General features: G+C 40.4%; 1 protein-coding gene across 2 annotated transcripts in view; it reads right to left on the reverse strand.

The window, feature by feature from the left end:
- Positions 1–19,052, reverse strand: part of VPS53 (VPS53 subunit of GARP complex) — a 235,492-nt gene that overhangs the window by 31,197 nt on the left and 185,243 nt on the right. For both annotated transcript variants that reach the window (XM_088449555.1, XM_088449556.1), the window contains one exon: positions 12,276–12,413. In XM_088449555.1, coding sequence (XP_088305681.1) covers positions 12,276–12,413 — 138 coding nt within the window. The remainder of the gene's footprint in view (positions 1–12,275; positions 12,414–19,052) is intronic.

Consider the following 19,052-nt stretch of genomic DNA (forward strand, 5'->3'; position numbering starts at 1 on the left):
GGGGGGCGGGGGGGAAGAACAGGTGTTTTGGTATCAGTGTTTGTATCTGTTCAAAATCTGAGGGGAGGGGTTTCATATGCAAGCTTAAAACACTGATACCAAAAGGGCTATATACATATTTTGAATTGAAATGGTTTTTATGAAACCCCCCCTCAGTTTTATCTCTTGCATATTTTTATATTTATATTTTAATATTTGTATATATTCTAAATATGATACCTCTTTTATTATTATTGCTATATGTGGTTTTATATCTGCACCAGTCACTTTTCTGCATGGGACACTTTATTTCCACTCTATCATATTGTAGGTGATTGATTAAATACATATTATAGGATGTGATTTCACCTGTTCTTCCCCCCCGCCCCTCCCTTTTTTCTTCTATATCTGCTTTTTTCTTCTATATCTGTTTTTTTCAATACGTATTTATTTTTTTATTTATAAGAGATTCGAGAGAATACAGATATGAGAATCATCGACAACAAAAGGAAACATCATTTAAACCAGTTTATGATATATATTTATTGGGAAATAAAATGCAAAGACTTCACAAAAGAACGTTTTCTCCTTTAAAATGGATGCCGATCTTCCCTACTAGAAATACACGTGCCAAACAAAAGATGGCTGACTAAGTCGGAAGTGTGGAGATTCAGGTGTGCGTTCCATAGGCAGGAAGTAAAGACGCAGTTGAATCAGAAGGGAGGAACAGACGGAGCTTCCAGAGGACAGGAACACGTGACCATCCGCCGCATAAGAGATGGGATGGAAGGACTGTACTGTTGATGTACACAGTGTTAGTGAAATCGGAAAGACGCACTTCCGGTTCGGCGGCAACCTTTGAAGAATGAATTGATAATTTTTTAACTATATATAGTCGATATCTTGAAATAAGATAGCGCTATAACATCTTTGAATATAGAAAAAGTACGAGTATAATGAAAAGTATTTTTTAGAGGATATGATTAGTATGACCTATGACCCGGAAGTCTATAGAAAATAGGGTATATAAGATGATCCATTTGTATGAGTGTCACATTGCCTTGAGAAAGGGAGCAGGAACTCCTGAAACGCGTTGGTGGTAAAGCTGTGACAGGATCATTGCCTGGAGTGGGATTACGGAAAGAGGTTCCCTCAGTAAGGACTCAAAAGGGAGAGGCCATCCGGAGACCTCCACCTTTAATAAACTACAAGCCCTTAATTTTGGGACTTCTGGTAATTTCCCATTTTTATTGGAAAGAGGAGTAGCAATCCTCATATGTGAATGTTATGCTATAGAGTTTTTAAGAAGATTGTAGGTTGATTTCTGTGCATACATAGCAATACAGAAAAAACATCACTTGGATTTTTTATATAATATTGTGAATAAATTTTGGAATTTTTGACTTTATTACACTATGTTTGGATGATTCTTATGTTTTGCATGTCAATTACATCGGTGGGATTCGCCACAGGACCTTGACAGGAAACTATTTGGGAAGTACCATATATATTGTTTTCTCTTTCAAAGCACCATGCGCACTTGACCAGTCACTACTTGTTATTTCATAAAAGAGAGAAGGTGATTATCAGAGAGGGGGAATGGGGAGTTGGAATAATTAGAAATATTACAGCGGTGAGTGAAGACTAGATCAAGTGAGTGCCCACTCACATGTGAGGGTGAGGTCCATTGGGAGAGACCAAATGAAGATGTGAGGATAAGGAGTTTGGAAGCAGAGGATTCTGTGGGGATATCAACTGGAATATTGAAGTCACCAAGGATAATGGAGGGGAGGTCAGAGGAGGGAAAGTGAGGGAGCCAGGAAGCTAAGATGTCAAGGAACTTAGAGGGAGGGCCAGGGGGACGGTAAATGACAGCTACTCACAGGTGTACTGGTTGAAAGAGGTGTACTGGTGTGAAGAGGTGTATAGTATGAACCTCAAATGTAGAGAATGTAAGGGATGGTGTACCCAGCATTAGAGTACTGGCTCACTTGCGCTTTTTTGTGCTCAGTGTACATCTGACATGGCAAACTGGCATTTTGTCTACGTGCTATGTCTGAACACTGCAGGCAATATATACACCAGGCTCATGTATGCAATAGGAAACCAAAGTTGACCTGGTCACAATGTGCAGGCACAAAGAGGTGATAAACAGCAAGTTGCAGATATATGCTAATTGCACAAAGCACCACTATACCAACTATCTTAAGCCTATAGTATACACGAGTACTTTAAGGTTCGGATTCGATTAGGGTCAATATCTTACCAAGAAAGGAAAAGGGCTGTGGCCTCTGACTTTTACGCCCGGAGCTAATCAATTACAACAGAGGGCCTAATTCAGAGATGTACACAATGCCGATATTTACTCTGATCAAGCGATTGTTTGCTATTGTGCATGCATGTAAGTCGTGCTGCGCACGCACAGCGATTGAATTGTGACTACGCTCCACACAGGAGTCTATCGCAAAGTGAATGACAGGTAGTCTGTGTTTGGCGGAGGTTACTGGGGTGGCTTGGAAAAAGCAGTTTCAAGGGCGTGCATAAATTAGCCATTGCGATGTCTTTTGTAGCATTATAGCTCTGAGAAGGCAGTAGTGAGCGTCCCTATGCTCGTAAGCTTTGAAAACATTCGCATAATTTCACAACTGCGTACTGTGCGAAATTGCAGCTGGAATTGCATTAGCTTACATCTCTGAATCAGGCCCAGAGTCTAGAGTTTACAGGAAATGCTTCACAATCAAAAAAAAAACATCCAGTGAGCATCAGTTCTGGGTATGGGATGCCGGCGCTCGGGATCACGGTGGTCAGAATCCCGACTCCGGCATCCCAACCAGGTTGCAATCCCAACGCCTCCAGGTAAGTAAGCCTAACCTAACCCTCCCTAACCGCAGCCTAAATCTACCCCCCCCCCCTCTGCAGGCCTAAACCTAATCCTCCCCCTAACTTCTGTACTTACCTTTGGGATCCCGGCGGTCGGGATGCCGTCGCTGGTATTCTGATAAGTGTCTGAATGCCGGAATCCCACCTGTCAGGATTCTGATCACATCCCCAAAAATGCCTTGTTAATGAGAGCGGTCAGGGAAGAATGACCAGGCTGTTCACGTTTATAGAAACTCTGATAATCATGTAACACACAGCACTGGGTTAAACTCCTGTCAACTAAGATCAGGAACCAAAATACTGGTGGGCACAGGCTCACTAAAACTGGACAGCTGAAGATTGTAAAAACATCTCCTGGTCTTATGAATCTCAATTTTTACTACAACATGCAGATTGCAAGGTCAGAATCCTCATAAACATGAATCCATGGATCCATCATGTCTAGTGTCAATGGTGGTGTGGTGGTCCAATGGCATGGAGTATCATTTAAATGCCATAGCTTACCTGTGTATTGATGCTGATTATGTGTAACCCTTCTACTGTAAAGGTTACTTTGAACAGGATAACCCAATATGTTACAAAGCACACATAATCTCAAGCTTGTTCCATGAACATGACAATGAGTTCAGTGATTTCCTATGGCCTCCACTGTCTAGAGCTTTCTTGTGATATGGTGAAACTGAACATTTTTAATATGAATGTGCAGTGAACATACCCGTAAGCAAGGGCATGATGCAATCATGTCAACATGGACCAGAATCTCTAAGGAATGTTCCCAGCACCTTGTTAAATCCATGCTCCAAGAATTGTGACTGTTGAGTTGCAAAGGGTGGGGACTTAACCCGGGTACTAAAAAGTTATACCTAACAAAGTAACCACTAAGGATCTCATTCAGCGTTGGACTAATTTGCAAATAGGCGCTGGGGGAAAAATAAATAGCATTTTGCTACCTAAAGATGTGACCAATTCTGCATAGGTAGCAAATGTGCTTCTCTCCCCTGCAAACAACATAAGTATATGCACATTAGGAATATGACAGGAAGAATACAAAAGATGGGTAAACAGTGCATATTGCATTCACATTACAGTAAGTTGCAGAAGCTGAAGATAATAAGTAACCAAGTCGCATGTAGTCTTTTAAAAACAAAATTAAACTGAACGAACGCAAACATAACATTTTTACTTGTTTTGAAGTCATCACTAATAAACATATCAGCAATCATCTCCTACCCAAGCAGAGTAGGAAACATGCTTTATTTTTTTAAGACGTTCAGTACACTGTAGTTCTACAATTAGATTGCAGCCACAGTAGTTATACTATATTTGCTGGGCAAATCTTAGATGTGTTTTGGCATGATCGGTATGTTATACCGCCGGACTTAAGCCCTGCGGATGAAATACAGACACCGGAATGCCGGCAGATGGAGATCCCAACATGGTAAGTATTCACCCTATCCCTACCCCTCTCCCCCCTTAACCCTCCCCTTAGTGGTGCCTAACCCTAACCTCCCCCCCCCCCTAGTGCCAAACCCTAACATCCCCCCAGGGTTGCCTAAACCTAACCCCCTCTCCCTGCACCCTAAACCTAACCCTCTCGGGGGGTACCTAACCCTAACCTCCCCCCAGGAGTACCTAACCCTAACCTCGCCTTCCCCCAGCCTAACCCTAACCCTCCCAGGGGGTGCCAAGTCCCCCCCGGGAGTCCCTAAACCTAACCATCTCCCCCCCGCGGCTAACAGCTCCTGATGACTGGCTTACCTACGTTCGGTATGCTGGGCGTCAGGCTAATGATAGGCGTCGGAATTTAGACGCCTATCATTAGTCCCATGCTGGGCTTTCACGGTTGGGAAGCTGGCGATCGGCATTTCGACCGCTGGCTTCCTGACTATATCCCTGTCATGCATGTGCATATAAAAAACAGAGCAAGTCGCATCTGGCGTTTATGTTCAAATCCGAATGAGGTCCTAAGTTTATATGTCATCAATATAACACTGGAAGCTGCTGAACAAACCTATGGATATTTTTTGATTGAACAGACTATGCAAAAGTAAAATAAAAAGGGGATTTTTTTTGCTTTCAGCCCCAGAAAAACATTATAAATTTACAAGCTTAGGAGAAAAAAAAATAGTTAATACTAATATCAAGGCATCACAAAGACAGCAAATAGTTAATGAGAGGCAGCACTCATTTAAATCCAATGTGCAGAGACCATACATTATACCCTGATATTTTGATCCCTTCTGTTCATTCAATAAATCTTTCTACATGGTTATGCTTACAAGTGAGTGCTGGTCTCTGCTTTGTCCGGATGGGGTAAGTGTTGTTATACCAAGTATGTTTAAGAAAGGAAATAATGATTGTAACTAGGTAGAGACAACAGGACTAGCCACGTGAATCCCAGGGCCACAATAGCACAGTTATGATGTTATACTTCATGCACAAGATGCTTAATCCAGCACTTTGGACTCTGTTGGGGTGTGTGAGACAAAGAATACCTCTGTGATTATGGGCTACTAGATGTTTGTATCCACCTAATGTACACGTACAAGGTATATATTATTCCTTGTAATTCTCAATTTCTTAAAGCCTCATTTATATTTTCTATGCTGACCAATTTAAGTGCATCCATCCATATACACCAATGCTTTTTTTCCCTACAATTATGTATCACACTCTGTCACTCTTGCTAGCCATGAATAATCACAGAGCTTTATACCCTGATGTCATAAGAAAAAGGGCTAAGGCTGAATTTATTTGGTGGAAACTTGCCCATGTCCTGAACAAACATGCTGACACCTTATAATCATATTAAAGAAGACCCATTGCTTTAGCAATTATCTTGTAGACATCCCTTTCCCAAAGCAGCTGGAAACATTTAATATAAGAAGAACCAGTTATAAAATAAATAAATAAATCTAAATCTGTAGACAGCCCCTCCCCAATGCATCCAAAATATATACACAAAGGTTCCTACTCACTTTCAACAAACAACACATTCACATCACCTATACCCAAATAAACTACTAACAAGTAATTCTCATAAGGTACTTTACATCTCTAAGTCCCTTTTATATATACAATAAATAGAAGTAGAACAGATCATAGTAACAATTTAAGCAGGGGATGCGAGTGCCTTTTGTGAGGGTTCTTGGCACTTTAAACGTGGCAGACTGGATGATCAGAATGCTTATGACCAACTTCATTTCTGGGCTGAAGGCCCAACCTACACTTGGAATGTACAGTGCAAAAGCTGCCAGCAGACTGAAAAGTTTCCAGAAACCCCCAAAGAGCATTCCACCTCCCTGGGGAGATCTTGTGGTCTCTGGATGGACACAAAACCTCTACACAGCATTTTCTCTGCCAGCACTGCCAGCTTAAATATGTAATGTAGTAATGTACACTTCATTCACAAGATTATATTATATGAACACAAAAAAATGATATATGTATTACATATTAAGTGTAGCATAGGATGCAGCTTAACATGGCATGTTACCGGTAAGGTAATGGTAATCAACACTACTCTGGTTGCACTGCTAAACAAGAAACAAAGTCAGCAGGACTGACTCTTCATTACTTATGCTGGGCATACACGGCCAGATAAAATGTCTGTCAGACCGACAGACATTTTATCTGGCAGCCTGCCAGCCGCAGATGTCGCCGGCATACACTGAGATTTCTCTCACAGTGTATCAGCCCGACATCCGCGCTCCGCCCCCGGGGGAGGAGACATTTCCCTTTTCCTTCCGTAGGAAGGAACACAGGAAATGTCTGTCTGTCGGCTGCGGCTGGGCATACACTGCCCGATGCGGCTGACAGTTTACCAGTAAATATCGCATCGGACGGGCATGCTGGACAATCCGGCATACCTGACCGAGCAATATTTCGCCCCCCACACGCTACAATTATCGGCGGATCGCCCCGATAATTGTAGCGTGTATGGCCAGCATTAGTATTTAATCACTGAAATGTTTCAATTAGCATACAGCTCTGTACAATGTTTACAGCAGAATAATGTTGTGCCTTCTTCATGTAAACCCTTTTTAGAGCCCTAGTTTTCTCATCTAACTATATGGATAATTAATGGACACAGTCAAAAGAAGCCTTGATACTCGACACGTTAGTGTCGTTTAGTAAAGTATAGTGACATGCCACAAAGCACATGGCAGTCAGTCCAAATTTTAGCTTTGATTTGGCAACATAGTTATAGTGTAGGTAACCTAAAGCTGGGCATTCACTATACAATTTTCTGTCAAATATCTGTCCAATCTGGCTGGTTGGAATGAAAACCTAATAAAGAATACGAGCAAATGACAGTCGATCATATGGTTTTACACACTGAAAAAAGGACAAAAAAAATTGTTCAATTGTTACATTTGTGTGTTTTAACCAATTTGTCTGAACAACCATTTTTGGCTATTTTCCAGTGTTTGTGAGCAAATGGACGATTGTCATTGGCTCCCATACATTACCAGATTTTCATTCCAACCAGCCAGATTGGACAGATCTCTGACAGAAAATTCTATAGTGGATGCCCAGCTTTAGTTATTTATCTAATAGCAGAATTCTCCTTATAATTTGCTTTGTATATAGCATGTTCACCTTAAATTAGCCAAATCAACATACTTTTATGATCTTTCATCTAGATGCAATACACATTTCATTTATGTAAACTTACATTGAAACAAAAACTTAACTAAATTGTATGCAATCTTAAAATGTGACTTACGCTATTAAACCTGGTAAAGGAGTAGTATCAGTGTCACTTTAATAACAATATGACACATTCATTTGGGTCCATGTCACCAGACATTGTCATGCTTACAAGGAATGAGGAATGTCACATAGCAGGAGGTAAACCCAACCCTAAAATAAACCTCACCAGAAAGATTTCATGATTCATAATGCTTTCATGGTTTCCGGTAAACGGACTCCTGACAACCACCTACATAGTTCCCAAGACATTCCTGCCACACGTCAATTCTGCACCCCTAATATTCAAATCTATTTTAGACAATATGTACATAGCTTGAAAAATAACTAATGCAGTGTAATTAAGAAAATGCCATCATTTATCTGCTTTATGTTAATTCTGATCAACGGGACTTGTCATATTTGACTGACGAATGTTAAATAAAATATCATCCACAGACTGGAATGGAATGCTACACACATTACTGGTAACAAATTCAGAAACTGAAAGAATGCTTCACTTTAAGTAGTAACTAAATAGGGATGCTCATCCTTTAAAATTCACTGCCATCATGAAACAGGTTCAAAAGTATATACAAAATTATACTCATCCTCATGCAGGAAATGTTTCCTCTATTGGCCATTATCTTATTTTAATATGTCTCCTCTCTTTTGGGCAAGTTATCTGTTACAATAACAGTCTCCTTTTAATCAATCAACAAAAGATCTACAAAAACCAAACCAAACCAAACAAACCAAACTTTACCTTTAAAATAAGTATTTTGTCAAAATACACTGCACAACAATGAAAATGTTTCCGATGTGAAAATAGTTACTTCTAATTGATTTCAGCATGCAAAGAATGAATATGACATTTAAAACTCTCAGTTAGCGCTGAGTTCCAAGATATAGCCCATTTATGATGATGTAGGGGTATAAGCTAGTGAAGTGGGCAGAATGGAGAGAATCTTACCAGCAATCTGCGTTCCGCACAGAGGGGGCGGGGCCTAATGACCCAATTAAATGAATCAGTAATTTGTCCCCTCCCCTATTCAAATATATGCGAGTTCACGGGATTACCCACACAAGATAACTGTGGTGCACTGAGTGACAAGCATAGTGAGCGATTCCACCAAGACATTCAGCAATGGAACAAAGATATCAGGGTAGGTGATCACTACTGTTGGACAATGACAAGAGATGCCCCAGAAGAGGAGTACAAGCGACAAGCAAAGAGAAAGCACCCCCATGAATAGGCCACTATATTAGATAGTACTTTCATATGCTGTATGTTTGTTTCATATGCTGTATGTTTGTTTCGTTTTGTGTTCTTATTTGTGATTGATTAAATTAAAACAACTGTTATTTATTTTCTATAAAGAAAATATCAGATTATTTTAAAAAAGCTTTTCACTATGACTATATTACTAATGTACATACAGTATAGTGCAAGTAGTGTAGCTCAAAAAATAGAGCTAGTAAAAACATTCTGAAATCATTTTAGTTTTTCTTGACCTCAAATTAGTAATGTATGACTATTTTTTAGAAAGGAAACAAATTAAAAGTATTAATTTGTTGTACAGTGATATTTAACAACTATTTATGCAGCGCATATATATTCCACAGTGCTTTACAGAGAATATTTAGTCATTCACATCTGCCCCTGCATCAATAGATTTTATAATCCATATACTGTACTGTAGGTCAGGTTTCTGACCCACTCCACTCCTTACACCAGCCTTTCTCTTCCCCACTATATGCGCTGGGTGCATATCTCTTTTCAATTGTTAGTGCAATTGCGGGTCTGGAATCCCCATGTACATTCTGGCAGCATTCTTTCCCAGCATCCCTCCCCATTATATACACTGATGAGTACCACTATTTCACACAAACACAGACTGACTCCAGTCCTCTTTGCTATATACAGTAAAACAATGATCAACACTGCATGGTTGTATTATACAACCATGCAGTGTTGATAATGATTTAGCATAATTGGAAATTCAAATATTTTTTAATTTTATAATTTTAAAATCTACTTGCATTTCATCTATTTTGCCTTTGTGCTTCTGCCTTAGCTATACAACTTGTATATATTGTTTATATCAAAGCTAAGGCAGAAGCACAAAGGCAAAATAGATGAAATGCAAGATGATTTTAAAATTATAAAATTAAAAAATATTTGAATTTCCAATTATGCTGAATCAAGCCACCTTTAGTACTTTGGCAGTTGCATCTACTCTTTAACCACACGTACAGAAGCTATTCTAGGTTCAGTGGTGCTAGCAGTGAAAATCTCTTTGCTCACTGACAATCAATCCTATTGTCAAAGGCTGTGACTGACTCATCTACCACATAGAACTCACCAAGCACTAATGTGATTGGATCAGAGAATTCTGGTTGATGTTTAAGCAGAGCAGGGATAATGTACGACATAGGGTACACATGCTGGTATACAGAGATTCCTTAATAGTTGCAGGTAAGCTTAACCCAATATAGCTACATTGTGCACAAAAACTCTTCCTTATGTATATGCTGAAACTGTTATTTATATATTGTTTGAGAGCCAGACTGTGTTTAACTTTACGGTAAATTTAGAATGATGTACCAGTCCATCTGAGTGATTGAACCGAGCCATTGGTTATCATTTACAGTAAATAACAGCAGAGGAACCCTTCAAGAACAAAAAGAGTATTTCTTTAATTACTGTTGTTTGTGGTGAAGGGTAAAGTAAAGGGGATAGCAACTATGAAGTAGAAACTGTAAATGTGTAATGTGCACCAACAGATAACTAATATATAGAGTTGCTCACTTAGTAGTACAAAATGCCCTTTGAAAGTTCTTTCTATAAACATCCGACACTTGTGCTGGTTAACGGGGGAAAAATTAATTATTTGATAAATCACTTCCATATGGTCCTTTCTTTATAATTGTAACTAAAGCTCCAGAATTCTGAATTGCTCTCACTGCAATATAGTAGTCAAAATAGTGTCCTGCAGACGGTTTATTTAAACTGGTCTGAGCCATCATTTTTAGACAATCATAGAAAAAAAACGGCCTGGTATTAGTTTACTTTTTTTGATACTTATAAATTGCTGGATAAGAAGCTTACTCTTCCAGGTTAATGTTAAAACATAAGCCCAAAAAAGAAGCTTAAAAGTTTTATTTTTTTTTAAATGAGAGTCCACTTCACAAAATAAAAAAGCAATCCCTAACTTCACCCCACCTTCCCAAACCATGTCCTTATTTCACATAAAACACCACGCTAACCAATGCTTATGAAACATGTTGCCATAATAGTGGCAGGCAGGAATAGAAAGGGTTTCCATTCAAAATATCAATACCAGAATGTCGACATGGAATGTATGTCGACAGTACATTTTATAACCAGATTTAGGGCTAATATTTAGGGTAGGGTTTATATAGTGAAAACATGCTATGTTGACAAGCAGAATGTCGACATAATGCTCATGTTGATGTTCAGAACAAATCAACATTCTGAATGTAGGCAGTTATTTATATAGCGCACACATATTCCACAAGCGCTTTACAGAGAATATTTGACCATTCCCACAAGTCCCTGCCCCAGCGGAGTTTACAGTCTATAATCCCTACCACATGCACACACATATACACTAGGTTTGATTTGAGCCAATTAACCTACCAGTACATTTTTTAATTGTAGGAGGAAAGCGGAGAACCCGAAGGAAATCCACGTAAGCATTGGGGAGAATGCTTACGTGGGTTCCCACACTTGCAATACCCATCTACCTCATAGCACAACTACTTTAATGCACTGCCTCAAAACTCCTTTACATCTGAGCAGCAAGAGAGAGTTAAGAGCCTGTGTGCAATAAGGAGCCATATAAGCTGTGTACTTACTCCTTCATTAGGGCATATGAGGCAACAGGCTGGACACAATTTATAATATGTAGCATCCTCAGGTATCAAATTCCTATTTCCCTTAATTGTGCTCTTGTGAGCAGGGCCCTCTTACCTCTTTGTCTACCTGTCATTATACCATCTTATTTTATTACTGTTTTGTTCCTGTTTGCAAAGTGCATTGTAATATGGTGGCGTTGTATAAATAAATAAATGAGCAGTACTCTATCCAGGCAATTTCAGCTCAGCCAATCTATATATATTTAGTTGCAGGCACACTTTATAGTGATAGTAGATAGCTCAAAAAAGCATCCTATCTTAAAATTTCAACTTTGATAGAAGTATCACATCCACTTCTATATGAATCGAAGATCTCACATTGAGATTATGCCCTATCTATGATATGGAATTCAATAGAACAACAACTATCAAGTATATAAGAGTTTGTATAGTTTTGAGAACCCAGTGCTTACACAGAGCAGGCAGGCAGCTTAGGAGTCAATGGAGAGATAAAAGTGTAAACACATTTACAGTACTATGCATAGACATGGGCGTAACTACCATAGGTGTATGGGGTGCAGCTGCTGTGGGGTCCAGAACTTAGGGGACCCAACTTCCTTGTCAAAGTTACATGTGTTATATACATTTTTCACCATTGGGTGGTACATAGGGGCCCTTACAAACTTTTGCTATGGGACTTTCAAATACCTAGTTATGCCCCCGTGCATAGACTTCCTATTCACACAATGTTCGCTGTTCACATGTATACTAAAGCAAAGATGGTCTCTAGTGCCATTGCATAAAGTTGTCTGTAACAGTAACAATGACTTCTGAGCGCTCACCTTCAGGATCATCTCAGCTCGGGTCATGCCTTTCACCACAATCTTTGTGTAACTTGCAGGAGCCTTCCGTACTACTTGAGAACCGATGGATGGCAGGTCAAGGAGGACAGTTTTCAGAGAGTGAGTATCAAGGAGAAGCTGTAAACAGAATAAATGATTGTTCATCACTTTACATAAATGCTTGACTAGAAAAGAATTAATCTGCAATACACCCACACATTTTTTTTCCCCATAAAAGTGAAAGCTTTTACTGTATTTATTGTTTCACAAATCACACTCACTATAGCAGCTGTTAAATTACAGGTATCTATGTAACTGAATATTGCCAATATTACAACTCAACTTCCATGGATGTGTCAGTATATAAATGCCATTAATGATAAACTCAGATTACAAGACTAACACACAATGTCATGAATGACGATCTTGCTTTTGATGGCTCAGCATATGTAGTTTACTGCATAAAAGAGAAAGTTAGAGAAGGCTATGGCCACTAATTACTGGATGGAAAGAATGCCCTACTTAGGAAATACTGCACTCCCGTTTTGCTTAAGACTTTCATAGCTGCAGAAGAATAATTTGAAAAACATGGTAAAACACCGAAGGGATTAAGAAACAACAGTGACAGTGTCTTGCGCTTGCAGTAAAATGACTAACCATCTACCACAGCCGAACTGAAGAAACACACAGTTTATAACTGCACCATGTGAGGACACCTGCAAGCAATGTCTGGGGAATGCTCATTCTCCCAGAAAAAAAGTCATAATTATCTTAAACTCTAGACCAAAATGTAATTTTGAAGCAGCTTAGATTAGTGGTGCATTCATGAATAAATGGAGGAAACAAAATGACTTTCATTTAAGATGTTTAGTCACTTTTATGTGGGGAGCCAGCTAACTGACAGTTCATGCACATTTCCCGTAACGGATTAACCAACCAGGTCTTTCAGTGTGTCAATACAGCTTGGAAGGGACACACTGGTGACTCACTGTCAAAGCAAACTTAAAAAGAAAAAAAAAAAAAAGTTGCACATATAACAATCATGGAACCTATATAATATTATTCACAAACTATGCTCACACCTATCTATACTGATATATATGGCCTGATTCAGAGCCACACTCAATTCCGAACTCCTATGGCGCATGCATTACACAGAGTGGACACACAAGAGCGCAGTTGCGAGTTAGACACACGGCATCAGAAATCTTCACTTTGGAGGCCATATAGCGTCCACCTCTGAACAGGCTCTAATTAAAATGAAGCAAAGTAGTAAACCTAAGGCGCTGGTAAGACACTAATGTAAACCAGCAGCTGCAGCAGTCTGTGCAAATACTGTGCAATCTGCAATATAAGTCAAGAAAGAGAGAAAACACACAGCACTGTAAGGTTGTTGCCAGCCACTTTCATTTGTTGTTAAGATTATGTAATAAATTTATTTTTTATATTGTTTTATAGAAATAGTGTGCATCTGATCATCTAATAAGATGGCGTGGTCACCGCTTACAGCGTTGTCTGGTTTTTTTTCTCCCCATAGGATCTTGTATGCTGCAGATTCACTATAAGACAACCCAACCAGAAAAAACTACATCAGAAAGAGCTAATAAGAGCACGGCTGACTAGCTGATTTAGGAAAGACTTGACATCAGCAACTAGTCATAAAAGGGGTTTCCACCATTGGTTGACTGAAGCTAATGGTTTAGCTTCAGTCAACCAACTTTTACTAGTTATTTTGCTTTTTATTTACAGCTTCTTTATATGTTTGTTAGCCATTTAATGATATCAGGCAAGGTTTATTTTCATTGCCAAGAATATGACAGTCTTCACTATGTATGATACAATTATATCCATACAGCAGTTTAGATTCATCCCAGGGCATTGAAAATAAACAGCATTGGTGAACATATAAGAGAGCAGTTGATGCTAATATGTATATGCACTTGTAAATTACTGCATCTTATGTTAGACTTATGGTGCTTACACACAGTCAGATAAAAAGGACGATAGAAACGATAATGATATCGTTTGATCGTTCATATCATCCTTTTTTTAACCCCTCCAACGACCAAACGATGGTCGATGCGCGGGCACGGATGGTCGATATAGATACCTATAGTAAACAGGCTATCCTGGTCGATATCGACCAGGTTGGCCTGCGTGCATGGGCGATGGTCGATATAGATATCGACCATCGCTCTTGCACGCAGGCCAACCTGGTCAATGTCAACCAGGTTAGCCTGTTTACTATAGGTACCCGCGACCGTTGATTGCGGGTCGTTACGTCGTTTGGGGGTTGGTGCATGTTGCTGGATATTCGATATCGAACATCCAGCACATGCAGGACGATCAGACAATGATATCTGATCGTTGTCTGATCGTCCCATGTGTACGGGCCAATAGACCTGACAGTGTAAAGTCTAGTGGTAACTGCTTATTAAAACGTGAACTTTATTTTGGCCAATCACTACATTCATACTAGAAGTCAATACACGTCCCTAACTGTGTGGAGTGTGTATATTCTCCCTGTGCTCGCGTGGGTTTCCGCCAGGTACTCCGGTTTCCTCCCACACTCCAAAAATATACTGGTAGGTTTTTTAGCTCCCAACAAAAATTACCCCTAGTGTGTATGTGTGTGCACATGTGGTAGGGAATATAAATTGTAAGCTCCACTGGGGCAGGGACTGATGTGAATGGCCAGATATTCTCTGTAAAGCGCTGCGGAATATGTGTGCGCTATATAAATAACTGGTAATAAATAAATAATAATAATGGTTGCTGTATTTCAATTGAATGATGTAAGATCCCTATAGGTATAAGATATGTAAAACTATTGTTTGGAACATCACTGTATACAAGTAATGTTGTGGCAGTAAACAACTACTAAATTGGTAAGATAAAAGTACACTTTGCAGCAGGGGTCAACCCATGTAGCATACCTTAAATAGACACTGCACTACGGAATGATACATATAACCGTAGGTCAACAATAATGGTCACTCAGGTATTACACAGTAATTTATGTGATACATCAGTGATTCCCAAACTGGGTGCCATAGTGGACTCGCAAGGGTGCCACAAACGTGTGGCTCAATCTCAAATCAAATGAATTGGCCAAGCATCCTTGCAGGCAGCCATTCACACAGGCTACACTATGTATTGCAGCACTACTGAAATTGGGTATTGTGACACATATCTCTAGTGTGTCAGGTAAAACTACTTTGTGCAGCAGATGTGATTGCTCCACTCGCAGTAATAGTGGAGAACTTTATAAATAAAGTCAACAAAAAAAACAAAACAGGCAGCGTGTCCTGCAGGACACTCTCAGCAGACACTCAGCAGATCTGTCTTTACTCTACAGCTGTCATTCAAAAGTGGGAAGAGGAGGAGACTCAGGAGAGTGTGCTCTCTCCCCCTCCGTCCACTCTGCTCCACAGGATCTATAGCTAGCTCCTAATCATAAAGGCTACAGCAACTAAGTTCTTGATGGTTATTATAAGGAACACATGAGGTAGTCTGTGTGTGTGTGGGGGATGGTCTGATGGGCATACATAAATAGCATATAAGGGTCTGATGGGCATTATAAGGTGCATGAATAGAGGTCCTTGAGGTGGCCTGATGAGCATATAAGGAAACATTTAGCCTTGGGATACCGTATAAGAATTGCAGAGATTTTAAGGCATCACGATCCAAGAAAGTTTGGGAACCACTATGATACATAACAATATCAATAAACAAGGGGTGTTTATTATGTTCTTATTGATGAATCCATCAGCATACCACCCAACGTTTCCTGTTGGGGAAGAGACAAATGTACCTCAGAAGGGGGTGTAACCAGCACTTCCCTTCCCCATAAAGGATCATTTGGATGCTGAACACATGCAGAAAAGCAGTGTTCAGACATACCTCTCAATCTTCGGACCACAAGAAGACAAAGCTATCCTGACCAAGTCAAAAGGGACTGTTCTGCCTAAACCAGTAAGTAAGTAAGATCAGAGTTTTACTGAAGGCCCCTTAAGGTCCTCGTACACTTTCCCTCCCCTCTGTGACTCCACTGCCTGTAGATTCTAAGCTCTCATGAGCAGGACCCTATTCCCTCATGTGCTCTTCCCTTACTCACTTTCAGTATACCATTATCACCTTGCTATTAGTGGAACCTTCTGGTTTGTCTGGCACTGCCTTAGAGTTATGATGGCTGTCATGTCTATATGGTTTGTATCCTCCAATGTCATGCATTATGTTTAATTGTAAGTCTTTATACACTTTACTTCTTGTTACACTTGCACAGAATTTGTATATGTATTCTGTAATACGCTGCGGACCCTTTGTGTGCCCTATAAATAAAGGATAATAAACAACAAATAAAAAAGGTCACCTTAGCGTCACATTAGAAAATATACATATTAAATGGATTTACAGCTTTCACCTAGGCAGAGTCACTTTATCAATATGGTGTTTCTTTAAATGCAGCTCAACATGGTAAGGTCAGATCATTTCTGACTAGGTGCCTGCCTGTGCTTTTATGTTTGCTTGGCACAAGCACCAAGTACAACAATTAAGTATAAATAGAACTGCCGGACAGGAAGCATGGATCAGTATACCTAGCCTGTTCCAAACCCCCGGAATGACATGAAATTGGATGCTTCTACTCAAAGTAAAAAAAAAAAAGTAATAGACAAATAGACCAAGGGAAGAAGAATGATTGATTGTATAAATGGTCATGTGGTTTTGCTTAAACTGCTTGATTTTTAGTATAGCATCTCTTTTCAAATAATTCCTGCTGAATATTAAGGTAAACAGTGCAGACAAAGCTTATTATTAAATTGTTATCCTTTATTTATGAAACCTCTGCTTTCCTGTAGTGGCTTTGTATGAAGAAAAAATACTGCTACATTTATTTTTTTCCAACTTAAGTTACATTGCAGATGCTGAAACAGTTCAGAAGCAGAAAGAGAAATAATTACTCAGAGACAGCTCAGTTACATGGACTAGTTACACATTTTAAAAAAGGTTTCCAGAAGCCCAGTTATCTCACTAACAGATTAGCAGTTTTAAATATTGAACAAGAGAGTGTTTACATTCTTTTGTACACATATTTTAAAACGAAGACTCAATGACAACATTTACTTTGATGTTAGGTACAAACGTACAGATTTTATTTATGGCCAAACTGGTTGATCACTAGTGCTAGTGCTAACGGAACTGACCAATCCAAGTGACCAAATTCTGGTTTAATTTCATCAAAAAGAATGAAAGAAAAAGCTTGCAAATCACCATTAATACCAAAACTGGCTCAACGAAAAGTGGGTTTAATATGGAGTAGGGACCTAATTTGTACAATTTACAAACTGGCCAACGAGAGCAGTTCCTCTCATCCACACTGATTATTTGCTCCCAATTACTGCTTACAAGAATTTTCTTGGGCTCCGCCAACCTTGTGGAGTTTCCTCCTTAATACAGTAAGACTTTCCACAGCCTCAAAATCAAAAAGTGTTCCCTTAAAAACATACCTCTTTAGGTGGGTTTATCAAATTTCCAGAGCATCTTCTTAACCTTCCTATGCTATTCTACCCTATTACCACCTGTCACACCTGAGGGCTGGAACAGGCGTGGAAGGCTGAAGATGGGATTTGAGAGGCATGGATGAACTTAGGTGGTTTGAGCCAGGGCCTCCTCATGTATAGGATGTGAGGAGGTAGAGATACGGCAGTGGATGAAGGCGCCCCGAAAGCGAGGACAGGAATAGAATGTCTTTATTGAACAGCAGGTTGGAATGGAACTGGATATAGAATACTGAATGAATGAGCAGAATCTGCTGGCATGCAGCCTGTGTTCCATCATGCTTGGAAGACATGCTGTGAGCAAGGGGCTGCGGAGAGCCATTTCCATGCAGTGTAACAGGACACTGGCGGCAGGAGCAGCACAGACAGACCTCAGCACCAGCCAGGAGCGATGTGCAGTGTGAGCGGACCTTTGTGCTATCCTGGAGTGATGCACAGCACAAGCGGACCTCAGCGTTAGCCTGGACAGGCACTGGAGTGGCAGTGCTCGCAAATACGCACGTATTTTACCTGGGATTGAGCACTTGGGATGCACTTTAAAAAAGTAGCCGGGTTCCCGGGGACGCCCTGTGTTGTGGCCAATCCCTGACAGCTGGCTGTAGCACAGCCTGTCCCCCTGCAGAGAAAGACACAACGCTGTCTGTTATAGCAGCCAATGAGAATCAGATAGACACTCATTGGCTGCTGATGCGGAAAGCCGTGCTGGGATCAAGTGTCTGATCCCAGTATTGGCACAGCTGCAGGGGCAGGCATAGGAGATGTGTCCCGCAGGGGACACATCTGTGCCTGGCACTGGGATAGTGTGTTTGTTCCCATCGCCGGGTAAGCCACCACGGCGGGTACCTGGTGGAGGTACCGCCTGGTCCCATCCACCAACGTCGGGGGTAAAGTGGTGGCGGGAGAAGCTTGACTCTGGGTGCAAGCTAAGCAGAGCTCGCGGTCCAGCAGCCAATAGGAGGCAGACGCGACGAGCCAATCGCGGCTTGTCGCATCATAACCCCGCCCACTCGTGGCATCTTGTATTAGACGCCATTAAGCGGGAATCTTCAGTACGGCGGCGGAGGGGTGGAGTGAAGACCTCCCGAAGAGAAGAACATCACGGTAACAGTTCCGGCGGCCGCGCAAGAGGCCAGAAGACGGCGTGATCAAGGAGGAGGAAAGGAAGAGGCGGCGCCACTGGCCAGGAAGGGCCAGTGGCAAAAGAATGAAGCTGAGAACC

This window comes from Taudactylus pleione, unplaced genomic scaffold, assembly GCF_031769625.1.
Source record: "Taudactylus pleione unplaced genomic scaffold, aTauple2 ptg000487l, whole genome shotgun sequence".
Taxonomy (NCBI): Eukaryota; Metazoa; Chordata; class Amphibia; order Anura; family Myobatrachidae; genus Taudactylus; species Taudactylus pleione.